The sequence below is a fragment of the Dasypus novemcinctus genome, chromosome 5 (assembly GCF_030445035.2).
Source record: "Dasypus novemcinctus isolate mDasNov1 chromosome 5, mDasNov1.1.hap2, whole genome shotgun sequence".
Classification (NCBI taxonomy): Eukaryota; Metazoa; Chordata; class Mammalia; order Cingulata; family Dasypodidae; genus Dasypus; species Dasypus novemcinctus.
Genome location: NC_080677.1, coordinates 15154816 through 15182406, shown reverse-complemented (window position 1 = coordinate 15182406; position 27591 = coordinate 15154816). Strand labels below are relative to the sequence as shown.

The window sequence follows — 27591 nt, the reverse complement described above, 5'->3', positions numbered from 1 at the left end:
TTGTTTTTTCTTCCATTAAGAGCCAATTTCAGGAAGGGACACTTGGCTACCCCAGATGCTTCAGTTTATGAAATTCATCTGGACACATGATTTGTGAGAGATCTATAACTTCCAGTTTATCTTCTTGTAGCCACAGTATACCATTCACTGCCGTGTTGACTCACATATCCCCTTTGCAGGTTCTTCCCCCTTTCCCTGCCATATCTTTGAGGTGTCCAGGCTTCTGACCTCTTTTCTTCTCTCCACTCACTGCCCTGGTGATCCTATCCAGTTTTAGGATTTTCTATTTCACTTACGCATTGATGACTTGCAAAATTTTATTTCCATCCCATATCTTTCACCTGAATGACAAACTTGTTTTTCTCTCTCCACTTGGATGACTAATAAACATTTCATTATGTCCAGAACTCAATTCTCATATTCTTTATCTCAGATTATGGCAAATCTATCCTTGCAGTTTGCTCAGGTCAAAAAACTTGGAGTCATCCTTCTCCTTCACTCACATTTGACATCAAATCCATCAGTAGTTCCCTTACTTCTAACTGCAAAGTGTATCTAGAATCCAACAACTTCTCACCATGATCCTGGACCAAATCACCAAAATGTTTCTCATAGGGATTATTGCAGTTGACTTCCGGCTTCTTTCTTTAACTATCTTTGGTCTATTTTCAGCAGAAATGGAGAGATCCCATTAAAACATATATCAAATCATATGACTTCTCTGCTCAAATCCTTTCAAAGCCTTCCTGTCTCTTAGGAGCAAAACCACAGCCCCTCTGGGACCTACAGGGTGCTGCCTAAAGTGCCCTCCCCCCCACTCCTAGCTCCCCCATGACAGACATCCCCCGCCTTTCTTCAGCTTCCCTCCTCCAGCCACGCTGGCCTTTGCTTTCCTCAGCAAACAGACCTGTTCCTGCCCAGGATCTGTGCTCATGCTCTTTCCTCTGGTATCACATATCTCATTTCTTCTCCTCCTTCAAATGTGCACAGTTGCCACTTTCAACCTCTTTTGATTGCTCCTTAAAAAATTCATCTCTCTCGCAACATGCCCCTACCCCATAGTCTATCATATCCCATGTCCTTGCTTTATTTTTCTACCACTCTATATAACTCAATTCTTTTTGTTTCTTATCCATCTTCCCACACTAGAATGTCAGTTACATCATGGTAGAAAAGGAAAATTTGTTTTATTTACCGCTATATTACTAGCATCTAGAATAGGCATATAAAATGAATGGATGTATTTGCTCTTCCAAAGAAGACTGAACTCTGCTTAATGTAAATCAGCATTTACTTACATCCACTGCTATCTGAACCCAGGGCCAGGAGTTTGGTGAAATCAATGGGACATTATCCCTGAGTCTAAGAGCTCGCAGCCCAGTGGGAGGGTTCATGTGCAAAGAAGCCCAATACAATATGATTGATGTACTGATAGTTAAATGCCAAATGCCAAAACCTCTAAAGGACTCTGACAACCTGGCTGAGTTAGGGAAGGTGGCATTTGAACCTGGAGTAGAGTGGGATCCCCCAAGCTAAGAAAAGGAAATCATCTTAGGCAAAGTTAATAGCATCTGCAAAGGAGTGCAAATAAGAGACATTTCTAGAATTACTGGACAGCAGGATAGAACGTAATATATTTGGAGGCAGTATCTGGGATAAGGGGTGAAGCCAGACTGTGGAGCATGAGTTTGCTGTGTTAGCAAGTTTGGATGTTGTTAGTATGGGAAAGTGTGGGAGGGATAGGGAGCAGGGCATATGGAAATCCCCTACATTTTTAATGTAATATTTATATAATCTAAGCATCTTTAAAAATAACATTTAGAAAAATGCCCCCCCCTCAAAAAAAAAGTTTGGATTCTGTCCTGTAGGCCATAGGGTACCATTACAGATGGGAGAGAATGAAAGTCTACTGCTGAGATGAGGAGGTTTGTCTAGGGCCTGGCAGTGGAAAGAGGAATTATGAAGATACTGAAGGGTGATGGTCCTGTGTTTAAGAGTTGAAGCCGTGACTGGGGAATGAAGTCATAGGAACTAATCATAAAAAAAAAAAAAAAGGAAAGTAAGCCCACAATGATGTACCATTTCATACCTATCAGATTCAAAAGCAAAGAAGGATGACAATAGCAAGGACTGGCAAGAAAGTAGTGGGAGCTGCCCCAACAGTGAGGAGCAAACTAGTTGAGCCTCTTTGGGGGCACTGTGGCCCTTATGGCAAAGTGGAGGATGTGTTTACACACCGTACCAGCACATCCACATCTGTGCCTAGCCTTGAAGGTCCTTCATACATGTGCACAATGAGACATAGGCAAGAAAGCAATATTGCTTATAATAGCAATAAATAAATAAATAAATAAATAAATAAATGATAAAAGAGTGGAAACAGCCTAAATGCTCCTCAGTAGGAAACTGACTAAATAAATTTCAAGATGCACATGAATGAAATATTTATAGTGTAGTTAAACCAGAAATCTAGAGATACACATCTTACTACCAGTAAATTCCCCAAATGTAATATTATTTCTAGAGTGAGGAATTTTTTAAAAATATTAAAATGAAATAATTCATGATACCAAAAAGGCTAGTTAATGACCATGGGTAATATAAGAAAATGCTGTCAATTTCCTATGGGTGCTATAAGAATATGCATAGGATATATTGATTACTACTTGAATAGAATTTTGCTTTGCATTATTAAATAATTTTTAGATAATGGCATGAAAAGCCACAATGCTATTAGAGATCATATTTTCTTTCATAAACCAAATAATAATGAAAAACATGTTTTATATGAATTTAGAGAACATTGGGATTAAAATCAAAAGAATTCTGAACCAAGATTCAAATGATGTAGCTCTGTAAATAGCCTTGATCAAGATGCTTAAGCAGCCTGAGACTTCTTTCTGGGTCCCTCTGTGGTGTGATGGTCAGGATCAAACGCGAGGGTGGCTAGGAAGACTGTGTGCCCTACAATACATGCTGCTCTTCATCCGCTGCTCAGATTCTTTGCCTTTTCATATTATTAAAGTAATAGATTTCAAAAGAGCATTGCCAATTCAGCTGATCAGTCTGAGAGTAACATGGTCTGAATTTTCTGTTCACAGACCCAGTCAATCAGCTTCTGTGTTAGTTCAGGTCCTCTGAGAAGGAGATGCTGAAATGGAATTTCAATGTGCCAACGATTTCTTGGGGGGGGGGGGGGCGGCGATTGGGGAAGGAGCTGGGGAGGGTCTGGAAGTGATGCAGGACTCCTTTGAAGGAGAGCGGGAAGGAAGGAAGATTGGGTGGAACCCTTTCTTGCTACCATGTAACTCTAAACGCCTCCTTCCCAAGAGTCTGGCTTCTCCCAGGAATGGGCCTACGTGAGCTGCGCCAAGACGTGGTAAGAACAGCCTGTGGGAGGCCCCGCCTGGGTGTGTGGCAGCAGGGGCTTTAGAGCAGAGTGCTAGAGCCATCTTCAGCCGTCAAAAAGTTGAGAGCTACATTCTGATTTCTGCCACCATATCATAAAAACGACCTATCATAGTTTACCTTTGGTGAACATTCTTACCACTATTCTTAGCAAAATGACTTACTAGTGAATATGTTCATACAGATAATATAATATAGAAATGAATACCTACGTCAAATTAGTGACCAGTGCCCTGCTTCCAATTCAATACATTCCTTCACTGACAGAGCTAATACAAAATTGGCCACCACTTTTAGTAATTAGTTAACATTGATCTTGAAGTTCTGGTTAATGCAATGGCATAAAACAAATTACAGGGAGAAATATTGTAAAGACGAGGGCAAAATGATCATTGTTTTTAGGGACATGATTGTATCCTTGTATAGTGCAAGAGAAATAGCTGGTTATTTGAATTAATAGGACAGTTTACAAAGTTGGCAATATTCAGAATATAAAATTAAAAAGTAACTTAAAAGTATACTATTCATAGCAGTACTGAAAACATAAAATACCCATACTTAACCATTAACTGCAGAATGTATGTAAATAAAACTATGAAACCTTATTAAGAGACATAGATGATTTATATTCTCTGATAGACATTCCAGGTTCTTTCATGAGAAAATGGAATACTGTAAAGTATTATTTTGCAAGTTAATTTATATGTTATTATAAATTTTTAATTCATATTTTATAGATAAAAATCACTTCAGGGTTTCTGCCATGAAATAAAATTATTCTGAAATATTTATGAAAGAATAAATAGAACACAGAAAGTAGAGACATTTTCAGAGGGCAAAAGAGGAATGAAGTGAGATTAACATGATCATATTTTAAACTTCAGTAATGAATATAATGTGGCCCTGACTCCAGAAAAGACAGTAAATCCATAAAACTGCAGACTCAAGAGAGATTCTAGTACATGGAAAAAACTGATATATGATAAGAGGGGCAGTAGGTATCAGTGAGGAATATACCCAGGTAAATTACAAATGATTTTAAAAGCTGAGTTTTTCAAAATAGTTCTCTAGCATACTAGATGCATGCAGATATAAAATTTATCCCTATGTGTGTGGGTAGGGAGAATAAGGGTTTTTCTAAGATTAAAGCATTAAAAGGGATGAGAAAGAAGAGATTTTGAATATGTAAATTTGGAAATCTTTCATTAGTATGCAAAAATAAAATCAAATAACACCTTAGGAAAATATTTGAAACAGGATGGTAGACAAAAGCTTGATGTTCTAATGTAACCCATATACTTAGTTTTAAAAATATTACCAAGCTTTAGTAGCTAAGCATTCAAGAACAACATCAGATAGTTCACGAAAGGGCAACACAAATGGTTAAGAGAACTTTGAAAATGTAGAAAGGGTCGTGGGATACGAAGAACCATGAGAATAAGCAATGTTATTGAGTTGGTGGTGAGAAGAACATTCACATGTATGGTACTTGGGGTATAAATTGGTGTGGCCATTGCATAAGGCCTCTTGGCAATATGTGTCAGCAACCTATAGCTCAGCCACGCTCTTTCAAGCAATAGCATTTCTTAACAAAATAAAGCAAAATGCGGAAAATAGTGTGTAAAGATGTTTGTCCCATCATTATCAAATAGCAGAAATAAAAGCAACCTAAGTGTCCAAAATAGGGAACAATGAGTTCCATTATGGCATGTTTATAAAAGGCATCCATTACAATTGTATTTATGAAAAAATATTAGAACATTGAAAATGCTTATATTTTATTGAAAAAAAGTAGAATTCAAAGTTGTATAAATAATATGTCTTAATACAAAAGGAAAGAAAGACTGTAAGGAATATACAACATTGGCTAACAGTGATAGGTTCTGGATTCTGGATACCTTTTTTTTCCTTCCGTTTTTGCTTTTTATAGTTTTCATATTTTCTGCAGTAAGAATGAGTTACTTTTATAATTAAAAAAATAGGAAAACGCTGACAATGCTAAAAACTGAAAATACAAATGAAGTCTTTGCAACCAGCCTAAAAGCCCTTAAAATACCGGATTCTGGTTAGGGAAAATGAAGCAGTGACCTAATCTGTGAATCTGAGATCCTTTAAGCTTTTTCATTTAATATAAGTATATTATCCAGAAATGAGCTTCCTTGCAGGTAGTCAGAATACCAAGTAAGGAGCAGCAGAAGTTCCTCCTCTGTCTAGAAGAGCCTCATATGAAATACAGTGATTGCTAAACGAGCAAAACGTTAACTAGAGGCTTTACAATTTCAATGCAATACAGCCTTGCCAGTGTCTGCTCTCTTAGATCTGCAGTTCTGACCAAATTCTCACCTCCCCACTGCTCCTTCGCTGTTCAGCCACCATTTTGTCTATCCTGGATTCCAGTTTCCTTCCTTGCCTTCCTTTCAGTGTGTTCTCCAACCAGCAGCCATAGAGAGATACTGTTCAGGTCACTCCCCTACTCAGAGGTCTCCAGTGACTTCCCATCTCCATCCTGCTCTTCCTCACTCCTCCAACTTCATTTCCTACTATCCTCTTTGCTCCAGGTTCTTTGCTGTTTCTTGAACAACCCAGGTATCTCCTCGCCTCAGGACCTTTGCACTTGCTGTTCTGCTTAGAGAGCTCTTTTCCTGGATATCCATCTGCCCACCTCCTTTTCCTCTTTCAGATCTTTACTTAAAATCACCTTATCTTTGAAGCTTTCCGTGGAAATCCAGTCTAAAATTTCACCTCCTAACACAATTCGACATTTCATTTCTCATTGAATGTTCCTTCTTAAAATTTCCCACAATATAGGTGTATATTTTATGTATTTATTGTGTTTGTCAGTCTCTGTGACTCATGTGGTAGGTGGTTAATAATAGTTGAATGACTGAGTCTGCTTTGCTTATATAGAGCCTCTCTGACCCCCTAACACTACAGGCAAACCCCACCCCTCAAAGAAGACTGATGACAGATTTTGAAAATAGGAGCAGAAATGAAGATCACCAGCACTTTTCTGTTTCTGCCACTTGGAGCATGAACGAACACTGAATCCACTGATGTCTATTCCCATATCCGAGGTGGAAAAGTTAAATGAGCTCCTGAAACCAGTGGGAGCCAGGTACTCAATACCCAGTGGAGACTTACGCCCACGTGTTACGCCCACGTGTTTTGTGTAATTCTGTCCCCATCATACTGCTTATTGTACAAGGAAAATGTTTTGATAGTCTGTCACTGAAATCTGTTTTTAATGAAAACATCCTGAGATCAGCTCTTGTTTTTAGAAAACAGCTTTTTTGGGAAGTTATTCAAGAAAGGCGTTCTATTGTGAATGTTTCTCTATCAGAGACGTGCTGTGAATGGGACAGGAAGGTTGGGGAAAAAACAATGGGCCCTAAGCTGAACAGCAATAAATCGCAGCCTTCCCAGGGGTGGGCCTGGTGGGGAGGACCTAGCTCAAGGGTTGGCTGTGAGCTGTCCCCAGCCCCTCCTCACCACTGCCCCAGGGCTCGGCTCAGCTCCCTGTACTGACCTTGTCACTTTGCTGCTTAGACTTGGAGCCTGAGGAATAAGAAGCTGGGGAGGTGGGAGCTGCACCCACAGTGGTCATAGCTGTATTGCCTCATCATGAGGTTTGAACTGCCTAGAGGAACAAACTGGTAATCTCTGGAAACTATCTTTCTCAGTACCAGGATGGGTCCAAAGAAGATCAGATGGGGAAGAAAATATCAAATGGGGAGATAGGGAAACTAGGGAGTTTAAAGTCAAGACATCTTTATTTTCCCTTCAGGTAGCATTATTAGTAGAGCTTTGGTCATGATATGTTGGAGAACTGGAGAAAGATTACAACCCATTGGCTATGCCATTAAATCCATGCTCTTCAAATGCAACCTGGCCTGTGGGTCAAAGCCAATTTTTTCTGATAGATGAGTGTGGAAGAGCCTGAGAATTTGCAAGTCATCCATGCCAGGATCACTATGAGACATCTCAGGAAAATGAAATACTTAAAATATTATCCCAAGGTTACTTGATAGTACACTTGATATCTCCTGAATATTTAAAAGGAATCGAGACTAAGGACTGAAGTCAATTCTTTGAGATAAAACAAAACAATCAGATCCCAAGTCATGTTGATAGATTCATCGTCACGAAGTTGAAAACAGGACTTCCAACACCAGGTCCGGATTGGTGGTTCTTTCTTTTTTTCCCAATGCATTATCTATACCAACCGTCAGGTAGTGAATCATTGCCATGACACCAAGATGAGGGAAAAGATCTAGTGAAAACACCTCAAGCTGGGAAGCAGACTTGGCCCAATGGATAGGGCATCCACCTACCACATGGGAGGTCCGCGGTTCAAACGCCGGGCCTCCTTGACCCGTGTGGAGCTGGCCCATGCACAGTGCAGAGGCGCGCAAGAAGTGCCCTGCCATGCAGGGGTGTCCCCTGAGTAGGGGAGCCCCATGCACAAGGAGTACGCCCCGTAGGGAGAGCCGCCCAGCGTGAAAGTAAGTGCAGCCTGCCCAGGAATGGCACCACACACAAGGAGAGCTGATGCAGCAAGATGACACAATAAAAAGAAACAGATTCCCATGCTGCTGATAAGGATAGAAGCGGTCACAGAAGAACACATAGGGAATGGACACAGAGAGCAGACAAGTGGGGGGGAGGGAGAAATTTAAAAAAAAACATCTCAAGTAATAAAGAATTTGGGGGAATCTTTCAACAAAAATTGTTTATTAAACTAAGGTAAATAATTTTCTGATCTCTAAGAATAAATATGTTTTTAAAAACTTCATTCAAACCATATGTGATTGATCTTAGTTTTCCCTTCCAGGGAGGGCTGGTGTGGTGTATTTGGAATTGTTCGTGTATATGGAATGGGTGTATGGGTTATTCCTTCTTTCACTTATTCATTCGTTCAGTCAGTAAGTATCGGATAGCAGACACTGTGCTAAGCTGTCTCATGTGAGAGGAGGAGGGTACTGAGTCGTTTTGAGGGTTTGGGGCCATGGAAACCAAATTCATGCTTTAACTATCTCTGCAACTTGGCATCTCCCGTTGGAACCCAACACATGCTAGGTGTAAATTGTTCACACTGAAGACAACTTTAAAAATAGTTGTGATTGCACTGATTTGTGACGGGTGATTGCTTCAGCTGATATTCTTTCTGGAGGTGGGGGCTGCATTCATTTAACATAAATGTAAAATCCTTTTAGACGTTACTAAACCCCTCTGAGGACCAGCAAATCTGGGCCTTCTTTCCTGTGATGTCCCCTACTGCCCACCCCAAGGCCACTGGGGCCAGCAGGGAGATATGCCAACCAGAAGGCAGCAACTTCGTGCCACTTCTCTCAAGCCACCCCTTAAAAATGAGAAACCTGAGCCAAATCTGGACCTCTGACTTTCTTCAAAGGGTAGGCTTAGGAGTGACTTTTTAATCCTCTTGTTTATTGCCTGAATGGTTGGCTTTGGGCAAATGTACATTGTTTCTGTAATTGGAGAAAAAAATTTTTAAAAAATCAATTTATGCTAGTGGCTTTTTTTTTCAGGAGATAGCCAGGATTTAACCCAGGGCCACTGAGCTACATCAGCTTCCCAATGAGATCTTGGTATTGGCATTTGTTTATTTCTTTTGTTCTTAGGAGGTACCAGGAATTGAAACCCGGACCTTGTACTTGGGAAGCAGGCACTCAACCACTTGAGCTACTCTGCTCCCCAGCACTAGCAGCTTTTATCCAATCCATCCATAAATAATCTCCTTCTCAAACATCTTCCAATTAGCAGACATCAAAACTAATACAGAGAGAGAAGTAAAATAGCAAAAAAAAATTTTTTTTATTACCGTATGATAAATCACAGTATAGTCTGAGGGCCAGTGGCATATTTTCTGTTTTTGTTTTGTTTTTTAACTTTAGTTTGTTTTGGATAGGGACAGGGTCTGTCTTGGCCCTGGAATAACATCTTACCTGATTTGTTTGATTTTTCAAAGTTGTAACTTCTACCTAACTGACCTAGTAGGAGTGACAGAGCGTCGGGCTGTGGAGGTGGGAGTGTCGCCTTCGGTGCTGGCTGATAGTAATGGCCCTGTTGGAGGGCACATCCCCAGGGCACTGGAGAGGAGGCTGGGGTGTGGAGAGCTGAAGCAGGCGTGCGGCAGCCTAAGGAGCAGCCTAGCAGAGTGTGCGCCCTGCACCGCCCCTGCTCTGCCCCTGCGCTCTGTCGCGGTGTGTTAGGGCTTCTGCCAGGGTCCTATGGAAAGATCCTTCCAAGGCCTCCTTCCCACTTGACTTCCCTGCTGCCCAGGACAGTGGCTGCGCTGCAAGAGTGTTTCCTCAAGGCGCACATCCACTTGAGTCAGGGAGGGAGGGGAACCAGGTAGAGTTACATATGCATTACCTGGGCATTTGAAGGAAGAATTGTTCTGACCTCAGGGGACTGACAAGGTAAAACTTCACCACCCCCTAATACTGTCATTTCTTGTTGGGTTTCCCCCTGCTTGATTTCTTTGCACCCATTTATGGTGCAGAGATCCCATGAAGAGCAAATGCAGATATGTAAAGCCAAAGAAAGGCTGAAAGAAAAGGGTAGAAACATTGATCTGGTTGCTCTCCTGTAGAGAGCTCACTTGATCCCCTCCTTAATTCCTTAATTTTCTGGGGCTCCCATTTATTCTTGATAGAAAAGTTCTTTCCAGGCCTTCCTCCTTGGTAGGGTGCTGTGAGATTTCAGCATCGATTCTTTTTAATCCCTGTTCACTTCCTTGTAAAGTCTCCACTTCTGCTTCTACTCTTTTTTCTGAAAGGTGCCTCTTTTCCAATGTCAATTCCTGCCATTAAACAATTAGTAAACTGTAAAAAACAATTACTTTGTCTAAGTGAAATAAGCCAGCATCCCCAATATTAAGTGCTACAGAAATAGCATCTATTCTGTTTACTCCCCTAATGTGTACGTGTTTGATTTAATTGGATCAACATTTGGCTTAGAACAGGTGAGGCAAAAGGCTCCTTTTATCTCCTCTAAAATCTGGACTCTTGAGTTCCTCAAGGACTCAGTCCTGATCACTCACTCATTCACTCATTCATTCATTCAAGTGCTTATTGAGCACGTGCCATGGCCCTGTGCTAGTGCTGGGCTACAGTACTAAAGATAACAGCCCCAGATCACAGGGTGCTCTGGGCTGGTGTTGAACAACAGACATTAAATAAATAATTACATAAACAGTTCATTAAGAATTATGGTAAAATCTGCAGAACATCGGTACAGGGTGCTATTCCAGGGCATCTGTCCTGGCCTGCGGTTGGGAGTAGATGCACGGAGGAGAAGACGACTGAAGGTTGAAGGGGGTGCGGGAGGAAATGGGTGAAGGGCTTGGAGAAGTATGTTCAAGGCCGAGGGAAAGACATATGGAAGTCATAAAGGAAGGAGAAGTAAGAACTGCCTAAGTCCTCGAGTGGCCAGAGGTTCCGAGTGGGGAGATGAGAGGCAGGTGGCGGCGCTGAGGGAGGGCAGGGCCGCCTGGTTCTGGCTCAGCACACAATTTGCATGTTTGGCTGAAATGAGTCTCTAACTGGTACTTAGAACTTTGTTCTAGAGGAAATGGGAAACCACAAAGGCAAGGAAACGCATGGTCAGGTTTTCCTTTTCTATAGAGCATTCTGCCTGTTGTAGAGAATGTATCTGAGAGCAGGGCAAGAGTGGAGGTGGGAAGACCTGTGAAAGCCGATTGGAGGGGTGTGGGGATGGGAGAGGATGGTGGCTTGGACCAAGGTGGAGATAGGCAAAATGGCTAGAAGCAGACAGATTCTAGAACCATTAGGTTCTCTCTCTCTCCCTTTCCCTCTCTCCCTCTCTCTCCCTCTTTTTCCCTCTCTCTCCCTCTCTCTCCCTCTCTCTCCCTCTCTCTCTCTCTCCCCCCTATTTCAGTTTACTTGGACTAGGGTTGAGAACATAATCTGTGCCCCTAGAATGCAAGCTTGCTCCTTGTTTCTTGCATGAACTCATTTGTCAGCAGAGACTTGGGTTTCACGGGGGGTTTGGGATGCTGACCTCATACTTCGCTGTCTCCTGGAGTAAGGCCATATTGATTACTTTCGTGGCTATGATTAACTTCAGAGGCATAACAGCAAAGCCAAAGCGATGCGTGTTCAAGGGGGCCTGGTGGAATACCACCAGCAATTTTCCCATGGGAGTGTCTCTCTATTCAACTCCTTTAGCCTAATTTTTGACATTGTTAACCAATGATGACAAGCTGGTTGCCGCTGGGGTGATAGAGACTTTATTGAACAATACACATAAGGGGACGGTGCTCCTCATTGACTCTTCCACATCTGAATAAATGCCTGAGCAAGTAAAGACTTTAGGACGAAGTCAGTCCAATTTTCAGAAGTTTTTAATTGTAGATATCATTCCCTTTTGGTTCAGGGGGATTTTATGAACGGAGCATATCTGAGGATGTTTTCAGGTCGTTTTTCTTAGAGCACCAGGGGAATAGAACTTTCCTTCCCCTCCTGTATCCCATGTGAAACCCTGAAAAGAAAAAAAAGAATTTTCCAGGCCCATGATTCTGACTTTTTAAAGTGTGGAGTTAAAAATTCCAGTCCACTTATCCATGGTATAAGATAATGTTGCTTGCTGCATGTTAGCCATTTTATCAAAATGAGTAGGATCCGTGGGCGTCTTTTCATTTTATGAGTACATTGACCAAGCACCTTGGAGGGGGTGGGGGGCTATGGCCGGCTGTGTGGGAAAATGTCACTGACTTTGCTTGCTTGAGATACACGCTGAGTTAACCTCGTTGGCCTCTTCCCCAGGAATCGATGCGCGTACACGTGGTGGGTCATTATGCTGCTGCACCTGTGTAGCGTGAAGGTCAGTGTGCTTTTCTGATTATAAGAAACCATCCATGTCATTCCATTATAAACCCACCCCATTCATAATGGAATGTGCCTCAGCCCAGTGCCCGTTGCAGTTGTCCCAGCCCGGGAGCTCTCCCAAGTGCAGCCCTGACATGTGAGATCCATCAACCGTCCCCTCCCCGCCACCTGCATCCACCCCAGAAATCAACTGTGCTCCATTTTGAAATGCCGTTCTTTGCATGTCTAGTCCCTCTTGTGTTATGTGAACGTACAGTTGTCTCAAGTGAATTTGTACCTGAAACAAAACACTCTATGGGGATTCTTCCAAAATTATAGCAGAGAGCTCTGCTGGGCAGTGGGTAATTAATCACAGTTAATATGGACACACTGAAAGCAACCTGAAGACCAGAGCAATGATTTCTCCTTCTGATTTCTATGAGATCTCAGAGTCAGGCTGGTCATTTTGGAGGATTTGTTCCTTTTTAACTGGACAGCTTTCCTGTGACTCCCCAAGTGCCTTCCTATAACTCACAGCTTTGCAAGGTTAGAAAGCAGCCCAGGTTTACAGAATTTGCAGCTCATGTTTACTAAACACCAACTATATGTCATGACTTCTGCTCAGTGCTCTTCATGGGTGAGTTCCTTTCTTGTCACAGCAATCCTAAGAGATAGGTACAATCCTTTTCCCATTTTACATAGGAGGAGCCTGTATCAAGGGCTAAGTAACTGTTCCAAAGTCTCCTAGTAGGTAAGTAAGGAACAAATTCCAAACTGAGGACTGCCTTTCGCAGCTGGAGTGCTGATCCACTGGGCTTCAGAGCTGCTCTGCCACTACCCACCCAGCCAATCCTCAGAGGCCCCCTTTGTTTAAAGAAAAGGAATAAAAGCTCACATTTGCATAGCGCTCTGCGAATCTTTGCGTATCCACACAGCGTATTCAGCTAATCCTCGAAATAACCCTGCAAGAAGTGACTGAAGCCTGGAGGAGTATGTGAGCTGCTTGATTTTTCCTGGCTGGCACGTGGGTGTGGCAACCATAAACTCGAATGTCTGCTCCCACACACCTTTGCTTACAAGTTAGGCAGAGGCAGCTTTCTGAATTCGAAAGTTCTGGGTAACACACTTAGTTGAGCACATATGGGAAAACATTAGATTCGTCCTTAATCATGAGCTGTTGAATTCCCAGTCCGTCAGTACAATACCTGCGAGCCCCCTTTTACTTGCTCAGTATCTCCAGTTTGTTCTGCAGCCAGAGCCACCCCACCCGTCATTTTTTCACATCCTCAGAGCTTAGGGGGAGATATATGTCTTTAAATTTACTCAGCTGCTCCAAACTCTGGTCTTCCCCCTTCGGGCAAGGCTTACCTTTTATGAGGAAAAACTTGCTTTTTCCAATGCACAGCACTCTGTTCTTGTTTTTATTTCCCTTGGACTTTTGTGTTTTCTCTTTGACTATGAAGATACAGTGAGAAGTCCTTTAAAAATAACATGTAGGTGGCAGACTTGGCCCAGTGGTTAGGGCATCCGTCTACCACATGGGAGGTCTGCGGTTCAAACCCCGGGCCTCCTTGACCCTTGTGGAGCTGGCCCATGCGCAGTGCTGATGCGCACAAGGAGTGCCCTGCCACGCAGGGGTGTCCCCCATGTAGGGGAGCCCCACGCACAAGGAGTGCGCCCCCTAAGGAGAGCCGCCCAGCGTGAAACAAAGTGCAGCCTGCCCAGGAATGGCACCACACACACGGAGAGCTGACTCGGCAAGATGACGCAACAAAAAGAAACACAGATTCCTGTGCTGCTAACAACAGAAGAGTACAAAGAAGATGCAGCAAATAGACACAGAGAATAGACAACCGGGGTGGAGAGGAAAGGGGAGAGAAATAAATAAATAAATATTTTTTTAAAAAATACCATGTAGTTCCTTTTGCCTGCATTTAACATTTGGGTAGAGGGCCGCCCACCTGCCACTCTTCTTTCTAGGACTAGTATCCTTGGAAGTTAGGGCTCTCCTGTCCTAGAGATTCTCAGCTCATACCTCTTCAGATACAAGCTTTGCCTGAAAATAAAACTCCACAAATCTAACAGCACAGGTACCTCAGAGATGATCCTAGGGATTTTATTCAGTGATCCAGGAAACACAATGGCTGAATATTCTCCCTTGTCATTGATATGAGTCATCTCTCGCGGGGTAACAGGAAAGAGGAGATGGGGATGGCAACTGATAATTTCTAAGGACTTCAATTTGTGAAATATGAGTGTAACCACAGCCTCCTCCACAACAATTACAGTGGAAACCTGAAAGGGCAGGATACAAGAGATGTATTTCCAGTTCCCATGAAAAGTAAATGCTAAGTGTTCTGGGACTAATCTTTCTATAGTATTTTCCAAGAAGATTCATCATGCTCTGAAATGAGACTGCAGCATTGCTAGCTGGACTTGTGAAAGTATCTAGAGATGAAATGGGGATCATTTCATTGATCATTTAATTCGTGCCCACTTTTCAACTTCTGTAATGTTCCTCAGGAGGACGAAGGCTCATTTCTGGAAGAGGCCCAAACAAGGGGGAATTTCAGGCTAAAAAGTAGTGATTCTCACCAGCGCTACATCTCAAGCCACCAATTATAGCTTTGCTTTTGGAGCCTGGGCATTTGCATATTGTAAAAGGCCCTGGGTTATTTTTACCTGCACCCCTGGTTGAGGACCACTGGTTAAAAGTGGTTGGAACTTAACCTCTTTGTGAGTAAGGGAATGGAAAAGAAATACATGCAGCAGATCTTCATGCTACAAAGGCAAGAATTTTGCCACTCAAAGAAAGGTTTGCCAAAGCCTGTCAAAAGTCCATTTTGGAGAAAAAATAATAAGAGCCTAGTCATTAGAATGACTAAGATCTCCGTGTCTGTTGAGGTGCTCTGGGGAGCAGATGCAGGAAATATGGAAGGAAAGTAATGCCATGAAAGAAAATGGGAAGAAGGAGAATTGTGCAGGAGGACACAGCTGTGCAGAGTTGCTGCCAGCCCAATGGGGCATTTAGGAGCAAAGATTTCCTGTAAGAGAAACCCTGATTGGTGGGAATGGCCAGGTCCTGGTACCCCCCACCTTGCTCAGTCATCGGCTGGGACACCCTAAGAAGATGATGAGAGACAGCTGGGAGCTGTCCACCACTGAACACCCTCCTCGCAACTGAGCAGAGAGTCCTTTCTCAAAGGGGGATCTGAGCAGCGCCCTCCGGGACTTGCTATAACCTCCGAAGACCTTGAAAATCAGCGCTTCTGGTCCTTTCCAAGTTTGGTTAGAAGAGACAGGAGTGGAGACATAGTGCCAAGAGGTGGTCCTTAACTGAAATTCACTGCCTCATGTGGAAGCAAGGAAAGGAGTGGAAGAAAACTTGGCTCATTTGATTCCATCCTATATCAGGGCACATGTTACATGGTGGCACATGGGAGAATAGGGCTTTGTGATTTGAGGGATCTTAAAAAGCCTCTCAGGTAGAAAGTGAAGCCCAGAAAGGTTTTGTTTTCTCTCAGGTCACTGGGGAGTGGCAGGACTGAAGCCAAGCCTGAGCTCAGCACCCAGCCCACAGGCTCCACTGGTCTGCTTATGACTGGGTACCACCTCTCCAGGTCCAGAATGGACCTTGTCATTCATTTTCCTGACCCCCAAAGCTACACATGGTGGGAAGCGGATTTGGCTCAATGGATGGGGCTTCCACCTACCACATGGGAGGTCCAGGGTTCAGACCGGGGACCTCCTGACCCGTGTGGTGGGCTGGCCCACGCGGGGTGCTGGTGTGTGCAGGGAGAGCCATGCCACACAGGGGTGTCCCCCATGGGGGGTGTGCCCCATAAGGAGAGCCGCCCAGCGTGAAAGGAGTGGAGCCTGCCCAGGAGAGGCGCCACATGCGCCGGATGCTGGCACAGCAGGAAGATGCAGCAAAAAAGAGACACGGATTCCAGGTGCTGCTCACAATAATACAGGCGGACAGGGAGAAGCATGCAGTGAATGGATGGAGAGAGCAGACAACTGGGGAGGGGGAGTGGCGGGAAGGGGAGAGAAATAAATAAAAAATAAATCTTAAAAAAAAAATAAAAGCTACACATGGTAAAAGATATTATAACATTCTACATAAGTTTTGAGTTTCTGCCTAAATCTTCAAAACTGAAAATGACCCCTCAGGTTTCCTACTCCTTAACCCCAGCCCACCCACAGTACATCCTTGGTGGTAGACTCTGTCTGGGATGTATTAGTAGACAGAGGCACAGAGCCTGTCTAAAGCCCAGGGCTGGCTTCCCTAAATAGACACTATAATTCTGTCTTGCTTTTCAGGTAGATTGTTATCCAGGCATAACGTAACCAAGTCATCAGAAGCCTTTAATTCAACCCCATAATTTGTCATCCTGACACCAATCAACACAGCACTAATTCTCTGCATTTATTGAGATGGGAGGTCAATTCAAAGGCTGACTGTTGTCCCTCCTCCTCCCCTTCCTCCTAGTTTTCATGCTCCAGAATCTAAGTCACTAATGGTAAATACAATGGTATTGAGCAGTATGTGGTCTGGACCCCACAGAGTTAGGAGCAGCGTGGGGTCCCCTCTTGCTCTGCTGTGGTCACTGCTTCCAACTCGGCTTTACTGGACTATGGGAGGTAAGTAGCACAGCCCATCACTGCCGTGGGTATGCTAGTTATGCCTTTGGCAGGTCAAGGGGCTACTTCAAGAAAACAGATAACCGTGGGTGACTCGGAAGGCATCTGCCCTGAGACCCGATGCCTCCTTCAGCGGCTGCTCACCTTCACCCCAGCAGGTGAAAGGTGCTGCCCTCACCCCACTTCTGTCAGGCACGGATCACCTGGGGAACCCTGGCCGCTCTTGATACTTGATAGTAGTAACTCCATGCAGCAATCTCAGCACGGAAGTAACATCTTCCTGCTGTCTTGCTCACAGCCTGTCCCAGTAATTGTACCAGAGCATCATCCTGCCGCAGCGTAGGCTGCAGCCCTTTCGGTCAAGTGTGCTCAGCAGGACCAGCTCCTTGGAGCACAAATCAAGGCCACGGCCGTTGAAAACCTCTGAGTCTTCTCTTTACGCAGGTGCTCTTTGCTTTGAATACATAATCAGTCCCATTACTTCAAAGTAAGTGCTTTGATAAAGGGCCTGGACTATCGTTTAAACATAATTTGTTTTATTCACTTAAAGGGGAATTTATTTCTAATCCCTTTGTGAGCTCAAGCCTAGAGAGGGAGCTAGGGAAAGGAAGAAGACTTTCACAAGGATTGGTTTAAACTAGGGCATGCACACTGCACTGCTCTTTTCTCCAGGCCAGCACATGGCAAAAAAAGCACGTATAGCCAACAGCTTTGAGCTTTGCTTCTTTTAAGTGCTGTAGAGTGTGGGATTTTGCTCAAGCAAAGTAGCACTGGCTTTATATGCAGCTGAAAAACTTCTCTTGCTTGGTAGTAGTAAATGTAGAGCTCAAAATTTTCTTTGTCAGCAAGAACTAGAAGTTCCCCAGCATTGCTTTTCCCTCTCCTACCCATAGGCATTGTGCAAAATTCTTAGCGAACACAGCATTGCTAATATTCTGCAGTATTCTCGGCATTGCGCTGTACGTAAGCAGATACGGTGCCTGGTTCTGTTTGCTGAGTTCTGCTTTCTTAATGAAGGTTCTTGCTTTACACGATCTCAAACACTAAGTCAGTATTTTCATGATCACAGCTAAATATAGAACAAGAGTGGATATGTATTTTCCTTTCCCAAGTGCAGTTCTCTGTTTCTGGAAAAATATATATAGCTATGTCACCCAGGAAAAGAAAGTAGAAATAGGATTTGGGAATATTTTATTTTCCCTAAAGTTTTTGGATAGAAATTATCTTAGGTCGTTCTGGCCCAAAGCTGCTTTATAAACTAGTAGGAGTTAGACACTAAACTCAAGGGCCCTTATTACACAAGTTCAGCTGGGTTTGAATGTTTTAGATGGAAGCATGGACTCAGTCATTCATTTGTTCACTCAGCAACTATTTATTGAGCACTTACTATATACCAGAAACATTCCGGGTATTGGGGATATAGCCCAGAACAAAACAGATAGGACCCTTTTCTCATGAAGTTTTTATTATAGTTGCGGGGGTGTTTGTCAGAAGATGAATAAAAAATAAGCATGCCAGGAACAGTGCAATGCTAAGAAGAAGACAGGGCAGGGTAAGGATAGATGAGAAGAGAGAGTCAGGAGCATCCTGGTATTTTACCTGCTCTGCCTTTGCACCCTGACTTCTGGAGCAGGTGTGGCTCAAGTAGTTGAGTGCCTGCCTCTCATATGGGAGGTCCCAGGTTTGGTTTCTGGTACCTCCTAAAAAAAAACAAAGAAAAAAAAAACAGACAATGAACAAAAGAAATAAGGAAATGGAGTCATCTCGGGGTGGGCGGAAGGGGGGAGTGTATATATATATATCTATACACACAGTGTATAGATATACATGTATAGCCCAGATGTTGTTTTATTTGGGATGGTTATTTTATTTGAGCTACCCAGGGGTTTTTCATTTTTTGTAAGATTTGATTTTCTTGATGACTTTACAAAAAGGTAGGCAGTTTCATATGCAAATTCAGAGTTGTAGCTTCTTTTGAAAAGATATCCAATCTCTTGCAACACTGGGCCCACATCCTGCTTGGAAGCAATTGACAGGAGCTGAGTGAGGAGGTCCCTTCAGGTCAGAGGGGCATAGGGCCTTGGATTTGCCCCAGTCCAGGTAGCTCTCCTCCCAGATGGTCTCTGTGGGCAGTCCTTGTTTTCTCCTGTGTTGATGCTAGCTCTACAGCCATTCATTTCCTCTCCGAGGGTAGGGTGGACCCAGGGTGGGCATGGTGGATGCTTTTTCCTCCTCCTCTCTCCAGATCACTTGATATAGATTTGACTCTCTTTGATGGCTTCAAGGGGCTGTCAGGGCGCCAAGCTATCACAGACCCCAACTAAGTTGCCAAAGGCATCCGAAGTCAAAGAATGAGCCCTATCCATTTGCAGTGTCGGATGTCTCCCACGTAGCCAGTGGAACAAGCGCGACATCGTGGTTTCACAACCTTCTAATTTATCTTCACTTAGCACAGTCACAGATCTTGTTCTTGGGGTTATGGGTTCATTACACTCTGCTTAATAAGAAACTCAAGCTCATTCTCTGGTTAGTTACGTTTTTGGTCCCTTATTCAATTCTATCCACTAAATCCTTTCCAAACCTAACTTTCCCCAAAATGGAATTGGCCAGGACACATGTTACTTTGCCCCCATGAACATTATATAATTTCTGTGTGGTTTTGCAGAGTAGAATGCCATTACCTGAGAGGCAGGCGTTTAACACAGCAATTGCAAGTGGCAGTGCCATCTGAGTGGGACCTGTTGCTCAGTGGCACACATTCCAATGCGGTCACTGGCTCACCTGAAGAATGTCAGTGTTTGGCAGTGTCCCCCTTCTTGTCTCAGCTGATTCAACCAACATTGGTCCAGAGTCACTCCCTTAACTACATACATAGAACATTTCTAAACGTCCCTATCATAACATACATTTTTAAACCTCTAATCAATGTCTGAGTGTACTTTTCACTTAAACCTTCTCTTGCAGTAGATTCTTTGCTGGCTAGTCCCTGACCTCCTGCTGCATGGCTCTGTCTTCATTTCAGAAGGTCACCTCTGAATCTTCTGCACAACCTTTTGCCCCAGCCAGTATTCCTCATTAGTGAGGGCAAGTCTGATTCTATAATATGCTTTCTCCTCTCTTGCCAAGCCTGTGCTTATTCTTCTGAGAGTGGATCTCTTTATAGTTTCCCTAAGGCTGCGACCACCTCTCTCCAAGAACCACCACCTTTACCATCCCCTGGTTGCTTAGAAATGCAGGCTCTCAAGTGCTTCCCAGAGCTACTAAATCCATATCTGCATTTTAATAAGATTTGCAGGAAATTCATGGGGACAAGTGAGTTAGAAAAACATCTGCTTCTACCACTGCCCAATCTGTGAACAGGCTTCTACCACTTCCTTGGTGCTCAACCCCTCCAGTGTGATTCAACAACTTCATGCAAAACTTCCTCCCATTGGTTATTAATTTCCACAGTCAAACACTGACCTGTGCATTTTGTGATTTTACTTTTTGCTGATTTTTATATTCAGCTATTGGTAAATGTTTCCATATCATGGACACAGTATAAAATATCCTTGGAAGCTAAGTCATTCTCCGTAAACACCTAAGTGTTCATTAAGGGGAAGGTAATGTTCCAGTGTAGCTTAACAGTGAATATGGAATGTGGAAAAAAACAATTAAAGTCACTAAAAGGAAGTTGTTAAATTAAACAGACTGTTTTCACTAGTCAGGCAAGATAGAGAAAAGTGGTTCAGAGCTGACATGGGGAGTTTGACAGCCAGTTTGGGTTAGGATCCGACTTTGACCTTGGGTAGGTTGCTTAGTCCAGGAGTTTGCAAACCTAGCTGCTCAATAGAATCATCTGTAGAGCTTCAAAGTAAATTTGCAACCGCCTGGGACCCACCAACAGAGACCATGGATTCGGTAACTCTTTGGTAAGGCCCACGCATCTGCATTTAAACAAAAAAACCTCCTTGGATCATTTCAATGCTCAGCCAAGTTTAGGAACCACTGACAACTTCATTGAGCCTCTAACTTCTCATTTCTAAAATGAAGATAATAATAGAGCAGCCTCTTAGAGCTTTTGAGAGAATTAAATTGTAGAATGTAGGGAAAGACCCTGCCACATACCTGAAGCAGGAGTTGCTCAGTGATTGGTAGGAATGGTGATGATGATGATGATAATGCAGCTTCCCTTTATACATCAATTAGCTAAGCTCAACTCTAAATTCTTTTTTTTCCCTGAAATATCAGCTTTATTTCATACAGAAGTCTGTGTAGAAACCCACAAACAAAATTGTCAGAATAAACCAGATTGTTTTATTGTGGCTGCTGATGGCTCTGCCTGGGCTCAATACCAGCTTTTTAATGATTCTCTTACATTTGTTGAACACTTTCAGTTTTCCAGGTGCTTTTTACATACATTGGCTCACTTGATTAGCATTCCCCCCAGCCTTATTTTTTAAACTGAGGACACAGAGAAGAAAGGGGACTCACTTAAAGCTGTCCACTGAATAATCTAGAATGGAATTCAGATCTTTGGACTCTGAGTCTGTACTGACTGCTCTATTTCTACCAAAAGTTCATTCTAAAAGGAATTTCCCAGGCAAATTTCCTTGATCGACTGTTAATGAATTCCCAGGTTTGATTAACATTTGCCTGGCAAACAAGATTGTTTCCTGGGTTAGGCTCCAAGTTAGTCTTCAGGTCTTTCTCAAATCTGAGGAGGTCAAACACAGAAGATCCTTTTTTTTTTTTTTCCCTATGAAGAATCAATGGCCATTGAGGGCAAAATAATAAAGGTACATTTAAGTTTTAAAAAATTATACAATTTAGATATTGGTTACAGAGAAGAAAATATGACATGGTCCATTAACCCTGTATTATAGCATTTGTATCTGCAGTTTTTCATGTATTCCCTCAGGTAATTAGTTTTATGAAATATTGTTAGGTAGCACTTTTCTACTTTCCAAGCTGTCCTGGAAATATCTGAAAACTTAGATGAGCACACTTCCTGGAACAATGTGTCAAGGAGTTTAGGGCAATGTACAATGTAAGACAATATCAGACATTAAGTTGAAATGCAATCTACTGTTCCATACTCACGAGAACCTCTACAAAAACCTCTTTGCCTCCCTCACCATAGATTTTTTTTTTTTCTCAGCAGGAGTATCAGCCCTCTAGCTCTAAGATATAAAGTTTTTGAAGAACCAAGAATTCCTTCTCAGTTCCACCTAAGTTGGGTTATTATGTCTCCTCTCTTCTTCAGTATTGGTCCTACCTCCAAGAGAAATGGCCACTCTCTTCATTATTGACAACCATAGAGCCAACTCTAACTGTTATTTATCTGAACTTGGCCCCAAGTTTACTTATTGCCCTAAAGCCCTTTAGTATCACTTGAAGGAGGAATGTTTAATTACTTTCTCTAGTGGTCACCTTCTTGGTTCTCTCCTCCCTGTCATGTTTCCTACTATTAACAAGGGATCACTTTGTCTTCCTTTGTCTCCTTCACTTCGTCTCCCTATGTGCTCAATAACAACTCTGTACACTCAGTCCAATAATCCATTCCCCATTTTTTATTACATTTGCATTTGAAAAGATACAACTCTAAGTTGAGAAATGAAAACATCAATCAATACAATAAATTAAAATTAGAATTTCAATTCTATGTTATTCAATTCTTGAGGCATCTTAAAGCTCAACAGGTGTGCCCCGTGTAATACAAGGAACTACCCCATTCATGTTGATTCTTCATCTGGAATACTACTTCTAAGCAAAAGTGTTTGAAATAAAAATAATTGAGGAATTGAGTATGGTTTCAGGTACTACGTTGTGTTATTTTGAGAACTTTAGTTGCCATTTCATAAATCAAGATTCATTCAACAAATATGCATTATTTAACATTATCTATTCATAAATATTTGTAGAGTGGCTACTCCAGGCCAGACACTCTGTTAGGTATAGGCAGTGAAATGGTAAGCAAAGCCCTGCTTTCCAGAGCTCACAGTTTAGATACTGTGAATAGTCACTCAAATTACAGCTGATATTCTGAGCATGCAGAAAGTCTGAACTCTACATGGACTGAGGTGCAGAGAGATATCCCTAAGGCAGGAACATTTAGGGAACTGAAATGTGAGTTGTATTTAATCAAATAAGGGAAAGAGATTTCTTTCATTTTCCTAAAAAGTGATATCATCTACACCAAGAAAATCTGTCCTCTTATTTAATGTTAAGAGCCATGAAAAAGAAAACAAGCTGAGGTTTTTATTTTGTCTTGTCTACACTGTCTTTTTAAAGTGCCTTGCCCGTTACCTTGAACATCATCTCCTTTTATTAGAAAGATGGATTTAGGCTCTTCTTCTCTCACTAATTGCTCTAGGAGTTAAAGCATATTCTAGGTCCATAGTAGACCCTCAAAATATTTTGAGAGTCTTCAGGGAAAATAATAACAGCTATTTCCTTTATCATACAACCCAAAATAGTAAATGTGAAAAGTTAGTACGTTAATTATAAAGCTAGGTTTGACATAAGAGATCTTACTGAACACTGGGCAAAAAGGAATTACAGTGCTAGCCAAGTAGAAACATGGCAGTTAAAAAAATGAATGCCAAAGTAATTTCTCCTAACTAATAATACCATGATGAAATACTGGAATAATTAATAAGTAATACATTAGCCCAATGTGTATCAAGGGAGTGATTAGGTAAGTAGAAGCTGCTACACTAAAAGCAACATTTCCTAGAGCAGAGGCTTCTTCTCTATTCTCCTTCTCTGTATATGACTTTACCTCCTCCTCCCAAAAATGAAAGAAAAAAATGTATGTAGACAATGTATTGCAAATCATTTGTTTGGTTCCATGTATGCTAGATATATTAGTTAAGGTTCTCTGGGGAAACAACTAACAGGTGATACCTGTAAATGTATGAGATTTTATAAAATTATCTCACATGACCATGGGGATGGATGCACAAGTCTAAATTCCATACGGCAGGCTGCAAGGCAGTGACTCTGATGAAAGTCCTCAGTGAGTCCTCCAGGAGACACTGGCTGTCTGAAGTAGAAATGGAAATTCTCTCTCTGAATGCTGAAACCAGTTCTCCTTTTTCAGGTCTTGAACTGATTGCATGAGGTGTCACTCAGGTGAATATAGATGTAACTAGCCATCTATGCAATCAACTCACTGATAATTAAAGTCCATGAAATGCCCTTGTGTTAGAATTAGCCCAGTGATTGCTTGACCAAACAACTGGGCACCATTACCTGGCTGAGTTTGGCACATTCGCCTATCACACTAGATTAAGGCTTTATTTCAACTTCAGATCTAAACATTTTAGTATCATTCATAAGAAATCAGGAAACACAAAAGAAAATGTCTATCCTCTTCCTGTTCCAGAATTAACAATTAGTGTTACAGTCATTATTATTAGGTATTTTCTCATCCTTCGCATCATTCATTCATTATATGAACTGTCACTCCTAGTGTAAAGGTTGTGTAACCATAGAAATGAACAAGCCACTATAGATAGTCACACAAATATTGTGTATGTGTTCATATTCCAAAGTGAGATATTAGTAGTTGTTCAAAAAAGGTTCTGTAGTCATATAAGGATGGGAAACACTGAGTTAAATTAACCCAATCTAATTTATTTGCTGCAGACCCTCACAGAATGTTTAGTATGTGAGAAGATGGGGACTCCAAAATGTAACGTTGACAACAAAAAATTTTTTAATCTACTATCTACGAACTCATGGTTCCTTGGAATACTCTAGGAGCTGCTAATCTAAGCAGGAGAACAGTGTTCTACCTCCAGGGTAAGGAGATTGATATTAGCAGGGCAGGTTAGTTAGAATTCAAAGCAAGAGGCATAGGGTTTTAGGTCAGCATTTTAACTCTGGTAGATGGAATGCAACAAATCCCTACTGGAGGGGGCGGCGGTAGAAAACCAGCACAGAGCTCAGCCATGTAGACCAAACAAATTTCATGGGGATTTAATTTGTTTGTATTATTAAGTATAGTAATATTAGTAGTAATAAAAATAGTGTTGAAATGCCAGGAACTTTAGCACAGTGGATAAAGAATGTAGGATCTGGCCTTAGGTTTCTTAAGTTTATATCTATGGTGTACTGCTGCTGACTTAAATGACCCAAGGTAAGGTACTTTACTTCTCTTAAGCCCCCAAATATTCATATGTAAATGGAACTAGTAATAGTAATAATAATGATAATACTCACTACAAAGAATATTTGGGGGATCAAATGAGATATCATGTGTGAAGCACTTAGAACAATACCTAGCACAGAGCAAGTTTTCATTAAATGCTCATTATTAAATGCTCATTAATTCTCCCAATCCTGTCAGGCAGATACTGCTTCTCTATTTTACAGAGAGCAAAACCGAGACTCAGGAAAGTTAATAAGGTACCAGGGTTAACAAGTAGTGGAGCTCGCATTCAAAGCCAGGTAATACTCTATCCTCCATACTTGTTTTCATGTAGCATGCCACTACTGAAGACTAGGGGCATACAGATAACAGATTCTGGGACTAATTAGAGACTTGGTCAGTTATCATTATAGGACTTGGTCAGGAATGGCTCCAAAACTGGACTGAGGCAATATAATTGAATGGGAATGTAGACAGAACAGACTCAGTCTCTGATATATTGTTTCAAGAAAGCTAGACTCATTCAAGCTGATCTCAGAGGCATTAAGTAGAGTCAGAAATGGCACATTTACTTATTTGACTACCTGTACTTATAGAGTTGTCATAGGCCCTGTTATAACTTGTTGGCAAAAGGAAGTATATTTTTGTGCATAGTAGCTAGTAGAGGCAAATTGCATGAGCTTGATAGCAGTTAAATTGCTGGACATGGGAAGAGCCATGACAGAAAACCCCTACATCTAGCATTGGGAGATGCAGCCCAGTCATAGACCAAGACATAGGAAAGAGGTAACATTCAGGAAAAAAACAAACAAAAGTATACTTTAGCCTGCACTCTGCATCTGTAAACAATGTCCAATATATAACTTAAAAATTATAATAAAGCATGCAAAGAAGCAAGAAACTCTGATCCACAAACAACTGAAAAATGCTATCAATGGAAGCAGAACCACAGATGATCCAGATATTGGAACTAGGAGACAAAGATTTTAAAACACCTCTTGTCCATAGATTCAAGGATTTTCAGAAAATAATGACCAGAATGGATGAAAAGATGAGTAATATCAGCAGAGAAACCATTAAAAAGACCAAATAGAAATTACAGAGTAAAAATTAAATACCTGAAATTAAAATAAAACATTGTATTGGCTTAACTGCAGAAAAGAAACTGCAAAAGAAAAGATCAGTGAAAGACTGGTTATTAGAAATTGTTCAATGTAAAGCATACAGAGAAAAAATACTGAAAAATATTTTGCAAGTCACTAGTGGCCTGTCAAATGGCTTAACATCCTTGTAATTGGAAAAGAGATTAAAAGAGAGAAAATGGGCCAGGAAGCATACTTGAATAAATAAGGGCTGAACATTTTCAAATTTGATGGAAAAACACCAATCTACAGATCCAAGAAACTCAGTAAACTCTAAGTAATGGAAATGCAAAGAAAACTATACCTATGCACATGAAACTCAAATTTCTGTAAAGCAAAGATAAAGGAAAATCATAAAAAAGCCACGGGGGGGGGGGGGAGTGACACATTTCATAGAGAAGAACAATGATAAAAACAGTGATGACTGATCAGGAACAATTTAAGTCAGAAGGCAATGGAATGGAATGGCATAAAGTTGACAAAATTTTTGTAGAGGAAGAATATACCATGTTGTGAGGACAAATAACAGGTTATGACCTCATCAAGGGGTCAAGAAAGACTTCCTTAATGAAATGCCATCTGAGCTTAAATCTAAATGTAATATTTTAGGTAGATATGGAGAAGGGAAGATGTTCCAGGTCTGTGTAAAGCCTCAGTAGCAAGATAAAACATGTCATGTGGAAAAACCGAAAGGCCCAGGTAGGTAGGTGTTTTCATTTCCTTGGCTGCTCAAGCAAATACCATGCAATCATTCAGCTTAAATAATAGCAATTCATTTGCTCACAATTTTCAGGCTATGGGAAAGTCCCAATTGAGGCATCATTATAGCAATGCTTTCTCCCTGAAGGCTGTGGCATTGCTGGCAATCCTTGGTCCTTAGTTTGTCGCTTTGCATAGCACATGGCAGCATCTTCTAGTCTGTCCCTTCTCTTCTGGGTTCTACTGATGTTCAGCTTCTGGATGCTACCTCTGTGGCTTTCTCTCTCTCTCTGTCTGAATTTTATTGTCTTATAAAGGACTCCAGTAATAGGATTAAGACCCATCCTGATAGAAGTGGGCCCCACCTTAACTAAAGTAACCTCATCACAAATTCTTACTTACAATAGGTTCACACCCACAGAATTAAATTTACAAACTTATTTTCTGGAGTACAAAATGCTCCAAACCACTACAGTGCAACACAGAGATCAAGGAAAAGATAGGGGAGAGACTAGGTATGATAGACCACAACACAGATTTTTGTTTTCCTTCTAAGAAAAGTGGGAAGATTTTCATGAATAAGCAGCAGGGATTATTTAAACAGATTTGTGTTTAAGAAAAAAAACTCCTAAAGCTCTGGATAAAGCAGGACACCAGAGTAGTCGGAGAGAAGGTAAGAGGCCATAGGGGTGGTCCCAGTGAGAAACGATGG

At 41.7% G+C, this 27591-nt stretch overlaps 1 protein-coding gene across 4 annotated transcripts in view; it reads left to right on the top strand.

Moving 5' to 3' along the window:
* HECW1 (HECT, C2 and WW domain containing E3 ubiquitin protein ligase 1) overlaps positions 1 to 27591 on the top strand; it is a 442767-nt gene that overhangs the window by 129974 nt on the left and 285202 nt on the right. For 2 of the 4 annotated variants that reach the window (XM_071215076.1, XM_071215075.1), the window contains exon 3: positions 12216 to 12273. The exons of 1 other annotated variant lie outside the window; for it this stretch is intronic. In XM_071215076.1, coding sequence (XP_071071177.1) covers positions 12247 to 12273 — 27 coding nt within the window. In that variant the 5' untranslated portion in view covers positions 12216 to 12246. Of the gene's footprint in view, positions 1 to 6342; positions 6524 to 12215; positions 12274 to 27591 lie in introns of all 4 variants that reach the window. One more of the 4 variants, XM_058296745.2, reaches the window with a different exon arrangement.